The sequence below is a fragment of the Arachis ipaensis genome, chromosome B9 (assembly GCF_059453495.1).
Source record: "Arachis ipaensis isolate K30076 ecotype BB chromosome B9, ASM5945349v1, whole genome shotgun sequence".
In the NCBI taxonomy this organism is placed as follows: Eukaryota; Viridiplantae; Streptophyta; class Magnoliopsida; order Fabales; family Fabaceae; genus Arachis; species Arachis ipaensis.
The window spans coordinates 7,006,058-7,023,421 of record NC_142444.1 but is presented as its reverse complement, the minus strand read 5'-3'; the positions used below and the strand labels follow the sequence as shown (position 1 = coordinate 7,023,421).

The 17,364-nt window shown below is 31.5% G+C and overlaps 3 protein-coding genes across 3 annotated transcripts; all 3 read right to left on the bottom strand.

Annotated features, from left to right (window-relative positions):
• Positions 1-1,818: 1,818 nt before the first annotated feature.
• Positions 1,819-4,419, bottom strand: LOC107619345 (inorganic pyrophosphatase 2). Its single transcript, XM_016321603.3, has 4 exons — positions 4,183-4,419; positions 3,956-4,077; positions 3,218-3,419; positions 1,819-2,431 (listed from the first exon to the last, which is right to left on the bottom strand). Exons 1-4 carry the CDS (start codon positions 4,318-4,320, stop codon positions 2,051-2,053), a joined length of 843 nt encoding a protein of 280 aa, XP_016177089.1. The 5' UTR covers positions 4,321-4,419; the 3' UTR covers positions 1,819-2,050.
• A 1,265-nt stretch (positions 4,420-5,684) lies between these two features.
• On the bottom strand, positions 5,685-8,348 carry LOC107614717 (heat shock cognate 70 kDa protein-like). Its single transcript, XM_016316859.3, has 2 exons — positions 8,129-8,348; positions 5,685-7,341 (listed from the first exon to the last, which is right to left on the bottom strand). The coding sequence occupies exons 1-2, from the start codon at positions 8,346-8,348 to the stop codon at positions 5,711-5,713; spliced, it is 1,851 nt and encodes a 616-aa protein (XP_016172345.3). The 3' UTR covers positions 5,685-5,710.
• Positions 8,349-13,833: 5,485 nt separating this feature from the next.
• LOC107614718 (heat shock cognate 70 kDa protein-like) lies at positions 13,834-16,335 on the bottom strand. Its single transcript, XM_016316860.3, has 2 exons — positions 16,116-16,335; positions 13,834-15,571 (listed from the first exon to the last, which is right to left on the bottom strand). The coding sequence occupies exons 1-2, from the start codon at positions 16,333-16,335 to the stop codon at positions 13,941-13,943; spliced, it is 1,851 nt and encodes a 616-aa protein (XP_016172346.1). The 3' UTR covers positions 13,834-13,940.
• Between the last annotated feature and the right edge of the window lie 1,029 nt (positions 16,336-17,364).

Sequence of the window (17,364 nt, the reverse complement as noted above, 5' to 3'; positions counted from 1 at the left end):
TGATCATATAAGCTTTTGCAAAATGTGTCGACCTAACTGCAATTATTAGCAGTGAATAAGAAAAGGAATAAGAAACGAAATTAAAGGAACAATGGGGATATAAGTGTATAATCATGTAATAACCGAATTCGAAAAGTGACGATTATTCTGTATTAATATTTGGATATTTTTTTTTGTGGCCGAAATAAACTAAATAAAAAAAAAACAAAACAAACAAAATAAGGAACTACTTAAATAGACGTTTAAGACTATTCTTAAACTCCTCCCAAGGTGAAAGAAGTTTCACATGCGAAAGTTGTAACTTCATCGCCATCTTTGCCATAGTATCTGCTACCGTGTTTGTATCTCTCATAATCAAACGAAAGTCAACACGCCAATTCCAATGCATGATATCTCTTATTTTGAGCACCAATGGATCAATAAACCCAAAACCATCTTGAGTAACAAGATTAAATGCTTCCACACAATCCGTCTCACAAATAACATCTCGTTGACCCACATCCCAAGTTAAGAGATATCCTCTCCAAATGGCAAACAATTCTCCTTGAAGAATACTATTACTCTCAATCATTCCCAAACACCCCCCTTTACCAACTCCCATTACAATCTCTAATAACACAAGCAAAACCAACACTATCACCCGAACCAAAATAACTAGCATCACAATTAATCTTAAAAGTACCAATGGATATTTAAAAATATTATTTGTATATCAAAATTAACTATTAAAATTAGTTGTTAATGCATTTGTGTATATAAATATATGTATTATTTAATTTATTTTTAATACGTATTTATATTTTAATATATATTTTATATTAATAACTAGTTTTAATAACTAATTTTAATGTAGTTATATGCAATTTCTATACATATTATTATTTATATAATTTTTTACTTATCTATATATAAATTTTGTGTATATATTTTTTATTTTTTTATTTTTAATATTAAAAATATCGATAAAAAAATAATTATATTATATGTACTGATCTATGATATACATAAAAAATCAACTATTAATATTATTCAATATAAAATAATATATAAAAATATACACAAATATATCATGATCAATTTAAATTTTTTTATATAATAGTTTTGGATAAAATCAAAAGGAAATAAAAATCAAACTTTTATATCAAAAAGATGTAAGAGTGTTCATGGATCGGATCATATCTGCAAATTCGCGATAAATATCTGCATCATCCAATTCAAAAATTGTGGATACGATCTGATTCGCAGACTGATTGGATCGGATAAGATCTGTTCTCACCCTTTAAGGATCAGATCGCGAATATTTGCTCTACATCCGCGTATCCAATCCGCATATATATATATATATATATATATATATATATATATATATGTTTGGTATTATATTTATTTGTTTGTATATTTTAGTTAGTAGTCATTATTCATATATTGTATTATTTTATTTTTGGTATTTAAAAAAAGTTTTATTAAAAATATTTTAGCAATAAATAGGTTTTAAAAGTGTGAAAGAAACATTTTTGTTGAATTTTTTACATAGAAATATAATTTAAAAAAAAGTTCAATTATGCAGATATACCCAAATTTTGATCCAATCCGACAAAAAAAAAATGCTGCGGATATTATATCCGATTCGATCCAACGAGAATTGTGTGGATCGGATCGAATTTTCGACCATATCCGATCCGATCCAATTCGCGTACACCCCTAAAAAGATGGATTCAAAAGAAATATACACAAAACATGATACAAACATAAATTTTCTGTAACATATGTATGCATACCAATAAGGTTAAGTTATGGAGAGAGAGAATTATTCTACAATGACAAGCAGCAAATTCAATTATGATTTTATTAATGGTAATTATAGTTTATGATCGTAAAGATCAAGAGCTAGCAATATAATGCCGCTTCATACATTTTCTAAGAAGTAATAATAATATTACCACAAGATGAAGAAATTAGATAACAATATCATTATTTGATATCAATTTAATTAGCACCCTTCATCTTCTTAATTATTTTAGCAACTATGTAAATATGTATCTAATTTAACTTAATGACGAACTGGCAGTGCCTTAGGCAAAGGTTGATAAGTAGTAGTGTCCATTATTGGAATTGATCCCAACTTGCAATCAATTGAGATTTTCGGAGTAGAATTGTTATTAATTTTGTTCCCTTCAATTTCTTTGTTGATAATATGAACCAAAACATTTTCAAGCTCTTCCCCATCTTTCCATCCATGAACCTCTGCCTTAATCTTGTTGGAATCTTTGGAGACTAAATCACTTAAAGGAAAGTCTTTTCTTGGCATCAAATAGTCACTTTCTTTGAGCTTCAAACTAGGGCAAAAATCTCCATTTCCATCTCCAAGGTAGATGAATTTCTTCTTTCCTTCTGTTGAAAGCAAATTTTGGATCCTTTCTATGATCACTCCCTAAATATCATTACACAATTTATTCAAAAAAGAAAAGAGAGTTAGTATATGAGAAAAGTTTCACAGAATATATAGTTATTGAATATATGTAATTGTTTATAATTTTAGTTTTGATGTACTGATATTGTAAAGTATTTTACACAATCGTACAATTATATCCGTTTTCTTATGATCATTCACGGTTAATGTAGAAAATAGTTAATTTTTCTAATGTAACGTTACATAATTAGATGCACACACGTGTAAAATTATTTTACACTGACATTGCATCAAAATTAAATTCATTGTTTATTAGAATTTTTTTAGTGTATACTTTTTTTTTTAAACATATATATTTTTCCCTTTATTTTATTGGTAGTTTGTCCGAACATGGATTATGACACATCAAGGAAGCCCTAAAAGTATATAAGTGAGGTCAATAATAAAAAGTGTCACAATAATTAATTGTATTAATCCAATATTTTTCAAAAGTGTAATTGACCAAAAAGCGATTGCCCAAAAGCATCCTCCATTAATGTTCATTATTCATTATTAACCAAATATATAGATCCGTAAATTAATTTATACTGCCAATGAGTACTGCACTTAAGATATCAATTAAGAAAAAAAAACATTTAATGAATTAAAACTTTTACAAAACAGTTTTTTTTCTTCATTTAAAGTTAAAATTTTTCAAGTTTTGGTAATTTTGATAAAGCACTTATAAAATCTAATATATTTCCTGCATGGCAATGAAAAAATAAATTATATCTTTAAATTGGAGCTAATTAATAATGCAATTCATGCCTTGCACATGTTTGGTGGACAAAGACTGCATCCATGAGAAGATTTCATATAATCATGGAAAGGTGAAATTCTGAGCCTCCCTTCTTCATTAACATAGCTAGGGTTTGCAATGATCTCTGAGAAACAATTCCTCACTCCATGATGCTTTAGAATTGTCTCAATAAAGAACATATTTGCATCACTCACAATCTTCAAATCACATCTGAACACAATTATACGTATATATATCATCCTTAGGCATATGTATGTAGTACATTCATCATAAGGTCAAAGGATATGTTTGTTAATATGGAAAAAGGAACAAATTAATTTAAAAAGGTGAATGAAAATTCATATAAAACCCATTTATATATGATACTCAATTATCATTTTAAATTGTTCTCTCCTCCATTTCTTCACCTTTCTTAATACAATTATAGCAAGTCAATTTAGATTATATTAATTTTTTATTTTAAAAAATTAACTGATATTAACTGAAAATATTACCTCTCTAATTAAATTCTATCATACATAATATCGGTCACATAATCTAAAAAAATGAGTAATGCACCCTTAATATTATAAGATATATATATAGTGATTATTCGAATTTTGTCTTACGCATGCAACAACCCATCGACCAGCAACAAACTCTTAAATAAAGTTTTGATCCGCTATGGATTAATCATTGACCAGCCGAAATAGGGGATGATACCGTGAAAAAAAAAATATAGTGATTACTGAAAGAGAAAGTGTTACCCAAGGGAATAAGCTGCCTCAATAGCATGCACAATGCGGGGATTCAATGGAGTTCGCTTCAAAATTTCTACAATTTCTTCAATTGTTTTACCTTCTGAATGAAGCTCACCCATCATCCTATCCTGCATATATTATATAGTTTTAGGAGACTAAACATGAGAAAAAATCATATTGTACATATATCATAATAGTTTTGTGTTTATATATCAAAGAAAGAAATTAAAAACCATGAGAGGGTTCCAAAGCGTGGTGGGAAGAAGCTCATAGAATTTTTCAGTAAAACCAGTCTCATCAAGCACCCAATTATCACTATCACACTCAATGATTGTTGAGTCGAAATCAAAAACCACAACAATCCCAGCCATAATAACGCAATAATAATGTTAAGTTTCTATATGTGTTGTTTCATAGACCATTAGAGAGGTATTTATAGGAAAAGAAGGTGCATGCTTGCACGTATGAATAAAATAGTAGTAAGTGACTTTAATCCAAATATATTCTATTATTGTAGTTAGTGAGATATAAAAAGTAGAACTCACTTTTTTTCTCCATTTTTTTTTCCTTTTAATTTATTAATTTTATTGGGACAAGCAAGTTAATGTTTAGAAGATGAGTGCCACAATCATCCATTTCTAATAATTATCCAATACAATTGAAATAGTTCAAACATTTATATATCATGGAATTAAAATTAATTATAATTTTTATGTTTAGGGGTAAATATGGAATTGGAAATAGAAATTCACATATCATCAACTGTATAGAATTGAAAAATAACTAAAATGAGTTCTTTCTAAATTTTAACATATGTGATTCTGTTTTTTTATGTTATCTATATATTATAAAAGAAATAAATTATTATATGGTATAAAGTTTTAATTTTAATTTATCATTAAAAGAATACCATAATATGCCTTTTTTTTATAACGTTATGCTATTTTGATGAATTTAAATTTAATAATTAATACATACTAACAATCATATTAGAAGCCAATGAGTAATAGTTCAAATGACATAGTCTTCCCATACTCAATTAAGAGGTTGCGGGTTTGAGTCTCCTATCTTTGGTAAAAAAAAAAAAAAAAACAATCGTATTAGAAAAAAAAAAAAGTTATGCTATCATTCAATTATATTGATTCTAGTATATATATTTAGTTATTTACATATTGTACCACAATGACCACCCAAATAATTTTTCATTATTAAAACAAATATGTTAATTAAAATCCCACACTGAAAAGTTCTTCCTTGGCATCATGAAATCTCTCTCTTTAAGCCTCAAGCTTGGGCAATAGTCACCACTACCAAGATGTATGATCCTCTTGTTCTCATCACCATTGTTGGATAGTGAATCTTGTATACTCTCTATGATTAAACCCTGAACTGATTGAAAAACATTATTTAATTTGAATTTTTACACATACTACTTGAATATGAAAGTTTTAGAACCTCAGATCTTAATTCATAGATCTTCATAACCAAGTTAAAAATCATACAATGTGCAGGAAACATGTACTATGATTTTACCAAGCTTTAGAAAATTAATGCAATCACTGATCTTTATAAAGGAACATTTTTATAGTACGTCCAATTCGGTCAACAGATTAGCATTTTACCACATTCAAAATCCATAAGATCTGTCCACAAAACTCAAATACAACTCTCAATGATCAATCTCCTTTAGATAATGTCTGTCAGAAAGATTTGCATCAGAAACAAAAATAAAAATTCAAGAAAGGAAAAATCTAAACAAAACTAACGAGTCTTGGCTATAATGGGCTCAAAAATGAGCTTAGCTTCATTAAGATGCTCCACAAACACATGAGTTTCTATGTTCTCCTTGTTACCATCATCAAGCAGAGTTCTAGCCTTATCAATTGCAGAATTTAGCTTCTTCTTATCCGCAGGACAGAGCTTAGAACCGATTAAGGCTTTCTCCATGTCATAGACATAATCATCCAAAGCATTCATTGCTTTAACCTTCTTAAGAAACTTGTCATCTTCAACCTTGTATCTCTTAGCTTCCTTAATTAGCCTTTTGATTTCTTCCTGCGACAATCTTCCTTCATCATTTGTTATGGTAATCTGGTTTTTATTGCCAGTGGTCTTTTCCTTAGAAGTTACACATAGGATGCCGTCGGCATCTAAATCGAAGCATATCGATACAGGATGGCCTTTAGGAGCAGGCGGGATGCCATGAAATGTGTATAGACCGAGCAAGTTGTTATCGCTGGCTCTTGTCCTCTCACCTTCATAAATTTCTTGCAGCACACTCAATTGGTTATCTACAACCGTGAAGAGATTTCGTGATTTCTTTACTGGAATGTTAGTATTCCTTGGAATCACAACAGTCATTACATCTCCTCTTGTCCGTACACCAAGAGACAGAGGAGTAACATCCTGCAGCACCAAATTTGGGGCACTACTCTTAGTGCCTCCACTCAACAAAGCAGCCTTAACAGCCGCGCCATAAGCAACAGCTTCATCGGGATTGATGCTCTTACAGAGTTCCTTTCCCTTGAAAAATTCTTGCAGCAACTCCTGCACTTTGGGTATCCTAGATGAGCCACCAACAAGAACTACATCATGTACACTTGCCTTGTCCACATTTGAATCAGTGATGCATCGATCTACCGTTTCCAAGCACTCTCGGAAGAGGTCCATATTAAGTTCTTCGAATCTAGCACGAGTGATTGACGAACAGAAGTCGATTCCTTCAAAGAAAGCATCTAACTCAATTGTGGCAGTAGTGGCGTATGATAAAGTCCTCTTCGCCTTCTCACAAGCAGTTCTAAGTCTCCTTAAGGCTCTAGGATTGCCACTAATGTCAACCTTGTTCTTTCTTTTGAATTCCTTAACAAAGTAAGTAACTATTCTGCTATCAAAATCCTCTCCACCAAGGTGAGTGTTTCCGGCAGTAGCCTTAACTTGGAAGACTTTACCCTTAATGGTAAGGAGAGATACATCAAAAGTACCACCACCAAGATCAAAGATGAAGATATTTCGCTTTCCAGCGCAATCGGATCTTTTGTCAAGTCCATATGCAATAGCAGCAGCCGTTGGCTCACTAATTATTCGCATCACATTGAGACCTGCAATGGCGCCAGCATCTCTGGTAGCTTTGCGCTGAGAGTCATTGAAATAAGCAGGCACTGTAATAACGGCGTCACAAACAGGTGACTCTAAGTACGCCTCCGCAATCTCTCGCATCTTAGTGAGAACCATAGATGAAATTTCTTCCGCAGAAAAGTGCATCTCCTTATCCTTGTATGTAACAACAATCATTGGTTTATCATCAATACCAGCAGTGACCTTAAACGGCCACATCAGGATATCATTCTTCACAATTGGATCACTATATTTTCTACCAATCAATCTCTTGACATCTGAAGAACAAAAGGAAATTAAATACAAGAAATCTTTAATCCTTTGAAGCCACCTATAAAATTCCGTATAGTTTAGTGCTATATATGTCAAATTTTGAATGAATTTACAGCAGAAAAATGTCACAGAACTATTAAAATTTATTATTTTTGTTTAATAATTAGTCATCAAATTTTAAAGTATATTATTAGATTACTAGAGATTAATAATTAAAAATAATAAAAAAATAATAAACTCCAACGACATTCTAATTTTTATTTTAGGAAACAAATTCTTCTATAATATGTACTAATACTATATTTTCAATAAAGTCGAGAAAAGCCAATTTTTAGTAGTCAATTTCTGCAGCTAAAATTCTTTTAAATAAATTTTTAATTTTATATTTACAGTTTTCTTATTCATATCCTTTTTCTTCCATCTAACGTCACTCTTAACTAAATCACCACAATTTCATCTAACGTCCTAAATTAAACTTTAAATCCTTTGAAGGATAATGGTTGACGACCGATTGCTGTACATTTTCTTTTCAATAAGACTCTAACTTCACTTTCACCAAACAGTGAAGATGGATGGAGCATAACAAACCAGCAAAAACACAGATTACAGCAAAACAAAAGAAAAGAAAACAAGAATAAGAAGTAAAAGTCAAAGACAACGTGGAGTTTCTTACGTTATTTTCTTTTTAATGTATCTAAAGATACAAAGAGATAAATAGTGTAATTTATAAAGGAAGAAAAAAACACATTCACAGATTGAAAGTAAGAAGTAAGAAGATTCTTATTACTGTACCGAAGACAGTGTTAGTTGGGTTAGCGGCAGCCTGGTTCTTAGCAGCATCTCCAATAAACCTCTGATTGGCAGTAAAAGCAACGTAGGAGGGTGTTGTTCTGTTGCCCTGGTCATTATGAATGATCTCCACGCGACAATGTTGCTCCTGCCATACGGCAACACACGAGTATGTTGTGCCAAGGTCGATTCCCACTGCATGTCCTTTGTACTTTCTTGCCATCGTCCTTGCCTCCTTGGATTCACAACAAGCTAATCGGAATAATGAAATCTTCTTAAACAAATCCATCCACAATCCCCACTCGCTGCATGAATAAGGAGAAATGCGAATAACGTGAACAATGTTCAAGCCCATTAACAAAAATTATATCTAATTAATTCAAAATTTAAATTTTAAAATTTAAATTAACTTTTTTTATAATTTATTATTTAAGTTGTTAAAAAAAATATTGTTCCCTATATTTTCTCATATACTTTCTCATCCACCTAATAGTAGGATTTGCAATTTAAAAGCCTTTTTTTTTTGGGTATTTGTTAAGTCATGGTTTAATCACGACATAATTAATTCTTCTATATGACTTAATTATCTTTATCACTTTCGCCGTTTCCGGACTTTAATCGAAAGTAAATATACTAATTTTTTTTATGATTTATATATGTTGTACCCTAAATGATAATCTTTGTTTAGTGAAAAAAATTTTAAATATTAATGTAAAATAAATACATTAAAAAATTAAATTTTTTATATTTTTAATATTTTTTTTTTATTTTTACACTTGATGACAATTAAATATACATTGCTATCCCTACCTACGCTCACCCTTATCTAGGGCTGGAAGTGAGTCGAGCTGAGCTAGACCAAGCTCAAGTTCGGCTCACAAAAATTAAGCTTGGCTCACGGCTCGACTCATTAACAATCAAGCTTATTTCTTAAGCTCAAGCTTGACTCACTAAAAACTCACGAGTTGGCTCGAGCTCACAAGCGGGCTCAAATAAGAGAAATATAAATACCTAATCTATAATTCTATATCAATAAATTATAACTTATATATTTTAAAAAATATTTGAAAAGATCAATTTTATATATTATTTATCTATCAATAAATTATAAATTTTTTATTTATGTCCTATATTAAAATTATATGTAAAAAATAAATATAAATATTAAATAACTAAGATATATATATGTGTGTGTGTGTATATAATTGAGCCAGCTCACGAACTAATGAGTTGAGCTTATCCAAGCTCAAACTCGGCTCATTTAATTTATGAGCTTAATTCCAGGCTCAAGCTTGGCTTCCCAGCTCACGAGTTTAGCTTATCGAGCTGTTAATGAGTCGAGCTCGAGCTGGTTCATGAGCTAGCTTAACTCACTTCCAGCCCTACCCTTATCGATTAATTATGTAACACCCTTATACTTTTAAACTGAGTTAAGCTTTATTTGGATTATATTTAGTAGCTGATATTCAAAACCTTGCGAAAATTTTTTTTTAAAATAAATGTGAAATATTTATATAAAATTATTTATAGATAAAAATATTGAATAATTAGTTTTTATTAGAATAGTTACTAGTTAAAAAATATAAGTGGATTTAAAAAATACTAAGATGAAAAACCGGTGTGTTAAACTATGAAGGCACAACAATGACAAGCTTTACTCATACCAAATAAAAAAGGAAACATAATAGTTACGATTGTAATCAGTCAATAAGGATAAAACAAGACACATAGGAAATCCTAATTCTCTTAATTTGTTTAACTATGACTAAAACAATCGCATATTCTTTCTTCTTAAGGTAAACGTTTAATGTTTCGTATCTATGTTCTCGATAGCTTGCTCCCACTAGTGCACCTGTCTTTTCACCTCAACTGTGTTGCTTCGTACTGCATCGTTCCTGAAGATGGTACGGAGAGAGGGGTGAGAAACAAAAGTTTCTTAGTAGTTTATCTTTATGGTGTCATCGTATCCATCCCCAGCCACTCCGAATTTTAAACTAAAAATAGTGATGATGCAATGTTGTTCAATTATTATTTTCAAAAGTCTTGATTAGTCGGAGTGGTGTGACTTTTAGATGCTTCTCATTTACTTATGTTATGACATGTGTAATGCATATAAAATGCCTATAGCGTTAAAACATATAAAGGTAACTCATAAACCTTGGTATGATGTTCTCATAGGTCATAAAGCAAGACGAAATAAATAATAAATAAGAGAAGAATAGTAACATTGCCATAGATAAGTCAAATCGAATAGATCTGAATAAAATAAAGATCTTAAACAATATCATACATCATATAAAAAGGGACTTTGGGAAAAGAAAGATCTTTGAATGCAATAATAAATATAATCATAAATAAAAAAAGATAAAAGAAAAGAACAATCATGATCACTCTCTTCATTGCACTTTTTATTACTTTTTCTCGTGGCTTTTATGGAATGTATTGAGCTCAAACCGGTATAAAAAGTGGGAGTCCCCTTCCCCTACCGAAGGTTCTTATCCCAAACGTTTTGGCGATCACCTTCCTTTACCGAAGGATCATATCGATATCTTGTCTTTGGGGGTCACATTCCCTTACCGAAGGATCATTTCCTCAGTTCTTTAATGCACATAAGATTGTTATTATAATGCATAATGCATATGAAGGAAAGAGACATTATATCATGACATTTAATGCTAACATCTATATATGACATATAAAAATTAGCATAAAACCCCTACCTCGAGTGAAGTTTCGCTAGGTATTCCGATGCAAATAGATGCGGTTTGTTAGTGAAGAGAGACTTGTTTCATGGCTAGACTTTGTGTATACTAGAATATTTTGTATAGAAAAAGGGAATAGAATGAGAAAGGAAGGATCAAATAGCTCTCAGATATGTGCAGATTATGTTAGGAGGCATTTAGGTGAAATCTTCAATCTGGATCGTCACTTTGTGAGCCTTATAACTTTTTCTACGTTTGGAATTTGGAATTAGCTATTAGATACAAATTTATAGAGAATTGAATTATCTTTAAAACGAATCTCAAACGAAGTCAATCGAATAATCACAGCTTGATATATTTTCGAAATACTGTTAGTATATCAGACTAGCTGATAAGAGCGCGATTTTTTACTCTGAACTCGTAACCGATTTATCTACCTAATTTAATTTGAATTTGATTTTATACTGAACTTAAGGAATAGAGCTAGTATTCTTATCTTTTCATATAACAAAATATCATTCAAATCTAATAAATGTAGAATTAGTTATGACTATATTTTAAAAAGTTGTTTACTGTCGATTAGAGATTTACTACTACTAGTGCTTTCATATGTTTAAATTTTAAATTCAAATCTTAAATCATTACCATTTTAATTAATTAATTAGTTATTAAAAAAATAACTTGATTCAAAAAGTTGGGATGTTACAAATTAGATTAAAGACTTCGTTGCATTACATTAACATATTATATGATAGTTTACTCTATGTTAAAATATGATATATAATTTTATCGAGTAAATTTTTATAATAGTTCTCGAGATTTAGGACTACTATTTAATGTGATGCTCAAAATTTCAATTTTACCATTATATTCCTCTAAATATAATTCCAAACATTATAGTAGTTCTGAACATCTTTTTAATAATAATTTAGCTGCTACAGTTGACGTAACATCACCTGGTCATATCTAATAGCTAGCTTAATTGATACGATTCTAATTTATATCCAATTTAGTCCCTCCTTCTGTATATAATCCTAACTTTCCAAATTTTTAGAAAAGTTAATTTCTTTTTCTTACTTTTTCGCAAAATCAGTCTAAGTTTAAAGGTGGGATTCAACACTATCTTGAGTCAATTGAATTTGGATGTTCAGATTCGAGTTTCCTAGCTGCGCTTGTTGATAAAAATGTTTTAACATTGACCTTAGACTTAAAGCATGATCTAGTGGACCTGGCTCAGGTGTCACTCGAACATGCCTTTCCGGTAGTAGTTATCCCTTTTGGTAGAAGAAGGCTTCCTTTTCCAAGTTGCTATTCATTGTGAGAGTTGCAGTATTCCTTGGCATTTGAATGGCTTGTGTCCATGTCTTTGCACTTTTTTGAAGTAATGATTCTAAGACCCGGTGGATACTTTATTATGTCGACTAAACATGACAGCGTTGAAGAAGAAGAAGGAGGAGGTTGATCAGTCTCACTTAGCTTTAAATCAAACTGTTTCTTGCAATTCATTATTTTCTTTACCCCATCTCTGTTTTTTTGTGGTGCATTCTTGCATTGTTATACAAGTAACACTGATGCATCTTTTTCTTTTCCAGTCATTGACTTTATTGACAGCATCTATTTGTTGGAATGTTCTGGCACATAAAAGTGATGACGTTGGTGAAGTTGGAGTTAAAATATATCAAAAGTCTCAAGAAAATGAGATATATGAATCGAGAAGGAAGAAATAAATTATTATATTCTAGTATATGTTTATACAAAAGTAGCTACCTAAGTGTTGTTAAAAGCAAAATCATGTTTTTTTATATTTTAGTAATATTTTTTTTGAGTAATGCTATATGTATATTAAAATTAGCCATTAAAGTCAGTTACCAGTATAAAATATACATTTGAATACAAATACACATTGAAAATAAATTAAACTACACATGTATTTATATACAAATACATTGGTGACTGATTTTAATAACTAATTTTAGTATACAAATAGTATTTTTTATTTTTTTAGCAACATTTTTTAAAAAATATTGTTTAACAATAAAAAATATATTTTAATTTTAGTAATATTTTTTGAAACACTATAATCACTGTAGCGTAATCATACTAAAATGAATATTTTTATGATATAATGTTATTTTATTATTTTGATTAATATAAATTGAGTATATACTAATAATGGTAATAAAAAATAAAGTTACGCTATCATTAATTATATTTGTTCTTTTAAATCATATATATATATATATATAATTGTTTAGACCACATTGAAATATTTTTTCATTATTAAAACAAATATGTTAATTCAAAATTGGAATTTTTCATGAGTTGTGAACAAACATTTTCTTCAAACGGTAACAAAATGAAGATATTAAGTTTTAAACTAATAAGCGATTTTGTTGATTAATTGCGACAAAACTTGCTCAAATCCTTGTCCATCAAAGCATGGATTTCAGCCTTAAGAAGCAAAGGGTCTTCGCAAATCAAATCCCACACTGGAAAGTTCTTCTTTGGCATCATGAAATCTCTCTCTTTAAGCCTCAAGCTTGTGCAATAGTCACCACTTTCATCACCAAGACATATGATCCTTTTGTTCTCATCACCATTGTTGGATAGTGAATCTTGTGTACTCTCTATGATTAAACATTGAATTGATTGAAAAACATGATTTAATTTGAATTTTTACACATCTACTTGAATATAAAAGTTTAGAACCACGGATCATAATTCATAGATCTCCATAGCCAAGATAGATATCATACAATGTGCACGAAACATATACTATAATTTCATTTAAGAGTTTGCTGGCAAATGAATCACATACACAAAACGAGATTTGAACATTGACACTTCAAGTAAATGAGTGAACTCAAGTTATTTTTTACCAGGTTATTTAATAATAATGAAATCAGTTTTATAGTGCGTACAATTCAGTGAACACTTAACAAATTAGCGTTTACCACATTCAAAATCCACAAAATATGTCCATAAGATACCTTTACAGAATGTATCTATCAAAACTCAAATTCAACGCCAAATCTCCTTCAGATAATGCCTGTCATAAAGATTCGCATTACAAACAACATTAAAAATTCAAGAAAAGTAAGACCTGAACAAAACTATCTAGTCTTAGCTATAATGGGCTCAAAAATGAGCTTGGCTTCATTAAGATGCTCCACAAACACATGAGTTTCTATGTTCTCCTTGTTACCATCATCAAGCAGAGTTCTAGCCTTATCAATTGCAGAGTTTACCTTCTTCTTATCCTCAGGACAAAGCTTAGAAACGATTAAGGCTTTCTCCATGTCATAAACATAATCTTCCAAAGCACGTATTGCATTAGCTTTCTCAAGAAACTTCTCATCTTCAACCTTGTATCTCTCAGCTTCCTCAATTAGCCTTTCGATTTCTTCCTGCGACAATTTTCCCTTATCACTTGTTATGGTAATCTGGTTTTTATTGCCGGTGGTTTTCTCCTCAGCAGTTACACAAAGGATGCCATCAGCATCTAAATCGAAGCATGTGAAGATAGGATGGCCTTTAGGAGCAGGAGGGATTCTTGAAAGTGTAAATCGACCAAGCAAGTTGTTATCACTGGCTCTTGTCCTCTCACCCTCGTAAATCTCTTTAAGCACAGATGATTGGTTGTCATGGACTGTGAAGAAAGTTTCTGATTTCTTTACAGGAATGGTGGTATTCCTCGGAATCACAACACTCATGACATCTCCTCTTACCGCTTGACCAAGAGACAGAGGAGTAACATCCTGCAGCACCAAATTTGGGGCACTACTCTTAATGCCTCCATTCAACAAAGCAGCCGCAACAGCTGCACCACAAGCGACAGCTTCATCAGGATTGATGCTCTTACAAAGCTCCTTTCCCTTGAAAAATTCTTGCAACAACTCCTGCACTTTGGGAATCCTAGAAGAGCCACCAACAAGCACCACATCATGAATACTTGATTTGTCCACATTCGAATCAGTGATGCATCGATCTACCGTTTCCAAGCACTCTCTAAAGAGGTCCATATTAAGTTTTTCGAATCTAGCACGCGTTATTGATGAATACAAGTCAACTCCTTTAAAGAAAGCATCTAACTCAATGGTGGCAGTAACGGCATATGATAAAGTCCTCTTTGCCTTCTCACAAGCAGTTCTCAGTCTCCTCAAGGCTCTGGCATCGCCACCAATGTCAACCTTGTTCTTTCTTTTGAATTCATTTACAAAGTAATTCACTACTCTGTTATCAAAATCCTCTCCCCCGAGGTGAGTGTTTCCGGCAGTAGCCTTAACTTGGAAGACATTCCCCTTAATAGTAAGGAGAGACACATCGAAAGTACCACCTCCAAGATCAAAGATGAATATATTACGCTCTCCGCCGCAATTCGATCTCTTGTAAAGGCCATATGCAATAGCCGCAGCAGTTGGCTCGCTAATTATTCGCATCACATTGAGGCCTGCAATGGCGCCAGCATCTCTGGTAGCTTTGCGCTGAGATCCATTGAAATATGCAGGCACTGTAATAACAGCATTACAAACAGGTGACTCTAAGTATGCCTCCGCAATCTCTCGCATCTTAATGAGAACCATAGATGAGATTTCTTCTGCGGAAAATTGCTTCTCTTGATCCTTGTATGTAACAACAATCATTGGTTTGTCATCAGCACCAGCAGTGACCTTAAATGGCCACATCAAGAGATCATTCTTGATAACCGGATCACTATATTTTCTACCAATGAGTCTTTTAGCATCTGAAAAACGAAAGAAGGAAAATAAAGAAATCTTTTAAGTACAGTTTAGTGCTAAAACTCCTTCCATTTGAAAATAAATGGGACAAAAGAGTTATGACTATAGTAGAAGTGGCAGCATTTACAGCAAAAAAGACCTCTCTGGACTAATACTACAAACAATAAGTAGAGTTTCTTTATTTTTCAATAAGTTTCTAACTATAATTTCAACCAACAAGGGTAGTGACTAGTAAGGGTGGATGGAGCATAACAAACCAGCAAAAACACAACTTGAAATAAGAACAAGTAAAAGAAAAAAAAAAAAGGAACTAGGGCAAGCAAATTTATTAAATTTTGGTCAGCATGTAACTAGCAAAAGAAAAGTGAGTTATACCATTGAATAAAATCTCACACCGTTAAAAACATCATTAATGACTACTTGATAGCTATAAATCACAAAAGTTACTGGCCCTAGCACTCCTCATAATTGTGTAAAGTAAGAAAGCAAGAAAAAGAAAAAAAAAACATGCAAAAATTGAAAGTAAGAAGATTACTATTATTACTGTACCGAAGACAGTGTTAATTGGGTTAGCGGCAGCTTGGTTCTTAGCAGCATCTCCGATTAACCTCTGATTGGCAGTAAAAGCAACGTAGGAAGGTGTTGTTCTGTTGCCCTGATCATTATGAATGATCTCCACTCGACAGTGTTGTTCCTGCCATACGGCAACACACGAGTAAGTTGTGCCAAGGTCGATTCCGACTGCATGTCCTTCATACTTTCTGGCCATCGTCTATTACTTGACAACAATGAAATCTTGTGGAAAAATCAAACTGATAGTAGGATTGCAATTGAAAAGCCATTTGAATATTTACATAGTAAGGGGTGGCAAAATGGGTTGAACCCGTCGGGCCGACCCGCTAAACCCACTAAAAAAGATAGGTCGGACTAGGATTTGGAGTCTGCCAAATTAAAAAAATTCGTCAAACCTGCATCGCCAAATTGACGGATTTTGACGGAGCGGGACGAGTCAGTCCGCGCGGATCAAAGATTTTTATTTTTTTTTTTTATTAAATAAAAAAGTGATTACTATTATAAAATTAATAGTTATAAAATTTTCAAACACTTTTTTTTTGTTTTTATTATTCTTTTAGTTATTAATTTTATTTTATTTTATAATTTTATATATTTACTCAAATTATGTGACTTATTTTTTAAAATAAAAATAGTTCTATTGACAAATATTATTTTGAATAATTTTATTGAAGTTAAAATTTAAAAAAAAAGATAATGAAAAAATTATATTATAATTTGATGGTGTTGAGTAATAAAATTGGGATATTATAGATGGTTGAATTGGGAGAGAGGTGGTATGGACTTTGATGTTGTTTTGGTATTATATGGATTATGGTTAGTTTGGTTTTTGATGGTTTTCAGTGGCTAAGAGAAGGGGGTTGAATCTTAGCCCCTTTTTTACTTAAAAACACTTGTTGGTCTTTTGAAACAACTTATGGAGACTTTTTTATTTTTGTCTTGTGCCCAGCCACGAGACTTTTCTTTTTATCTCGTGACCCGACACGAGATATTTTTCAGTTTTATCTCTTGTGCAGCAGAAAAAGAAATGGAGTAGAAGAGAGAGAAGATTGCACCCAGATATATCCTGGTTCAGCTGCTAAGTGCAGTGCAGCCTACATCCAGTCTCCATCACAATGATGATAGAATTTCACTATAATCATTCTTGATTACAAACACCAATTCTCCCTAGGAACTACCCTTCCTATCCGGGACAAGTCCAGAATCTAATACCCCAATCCTGAAC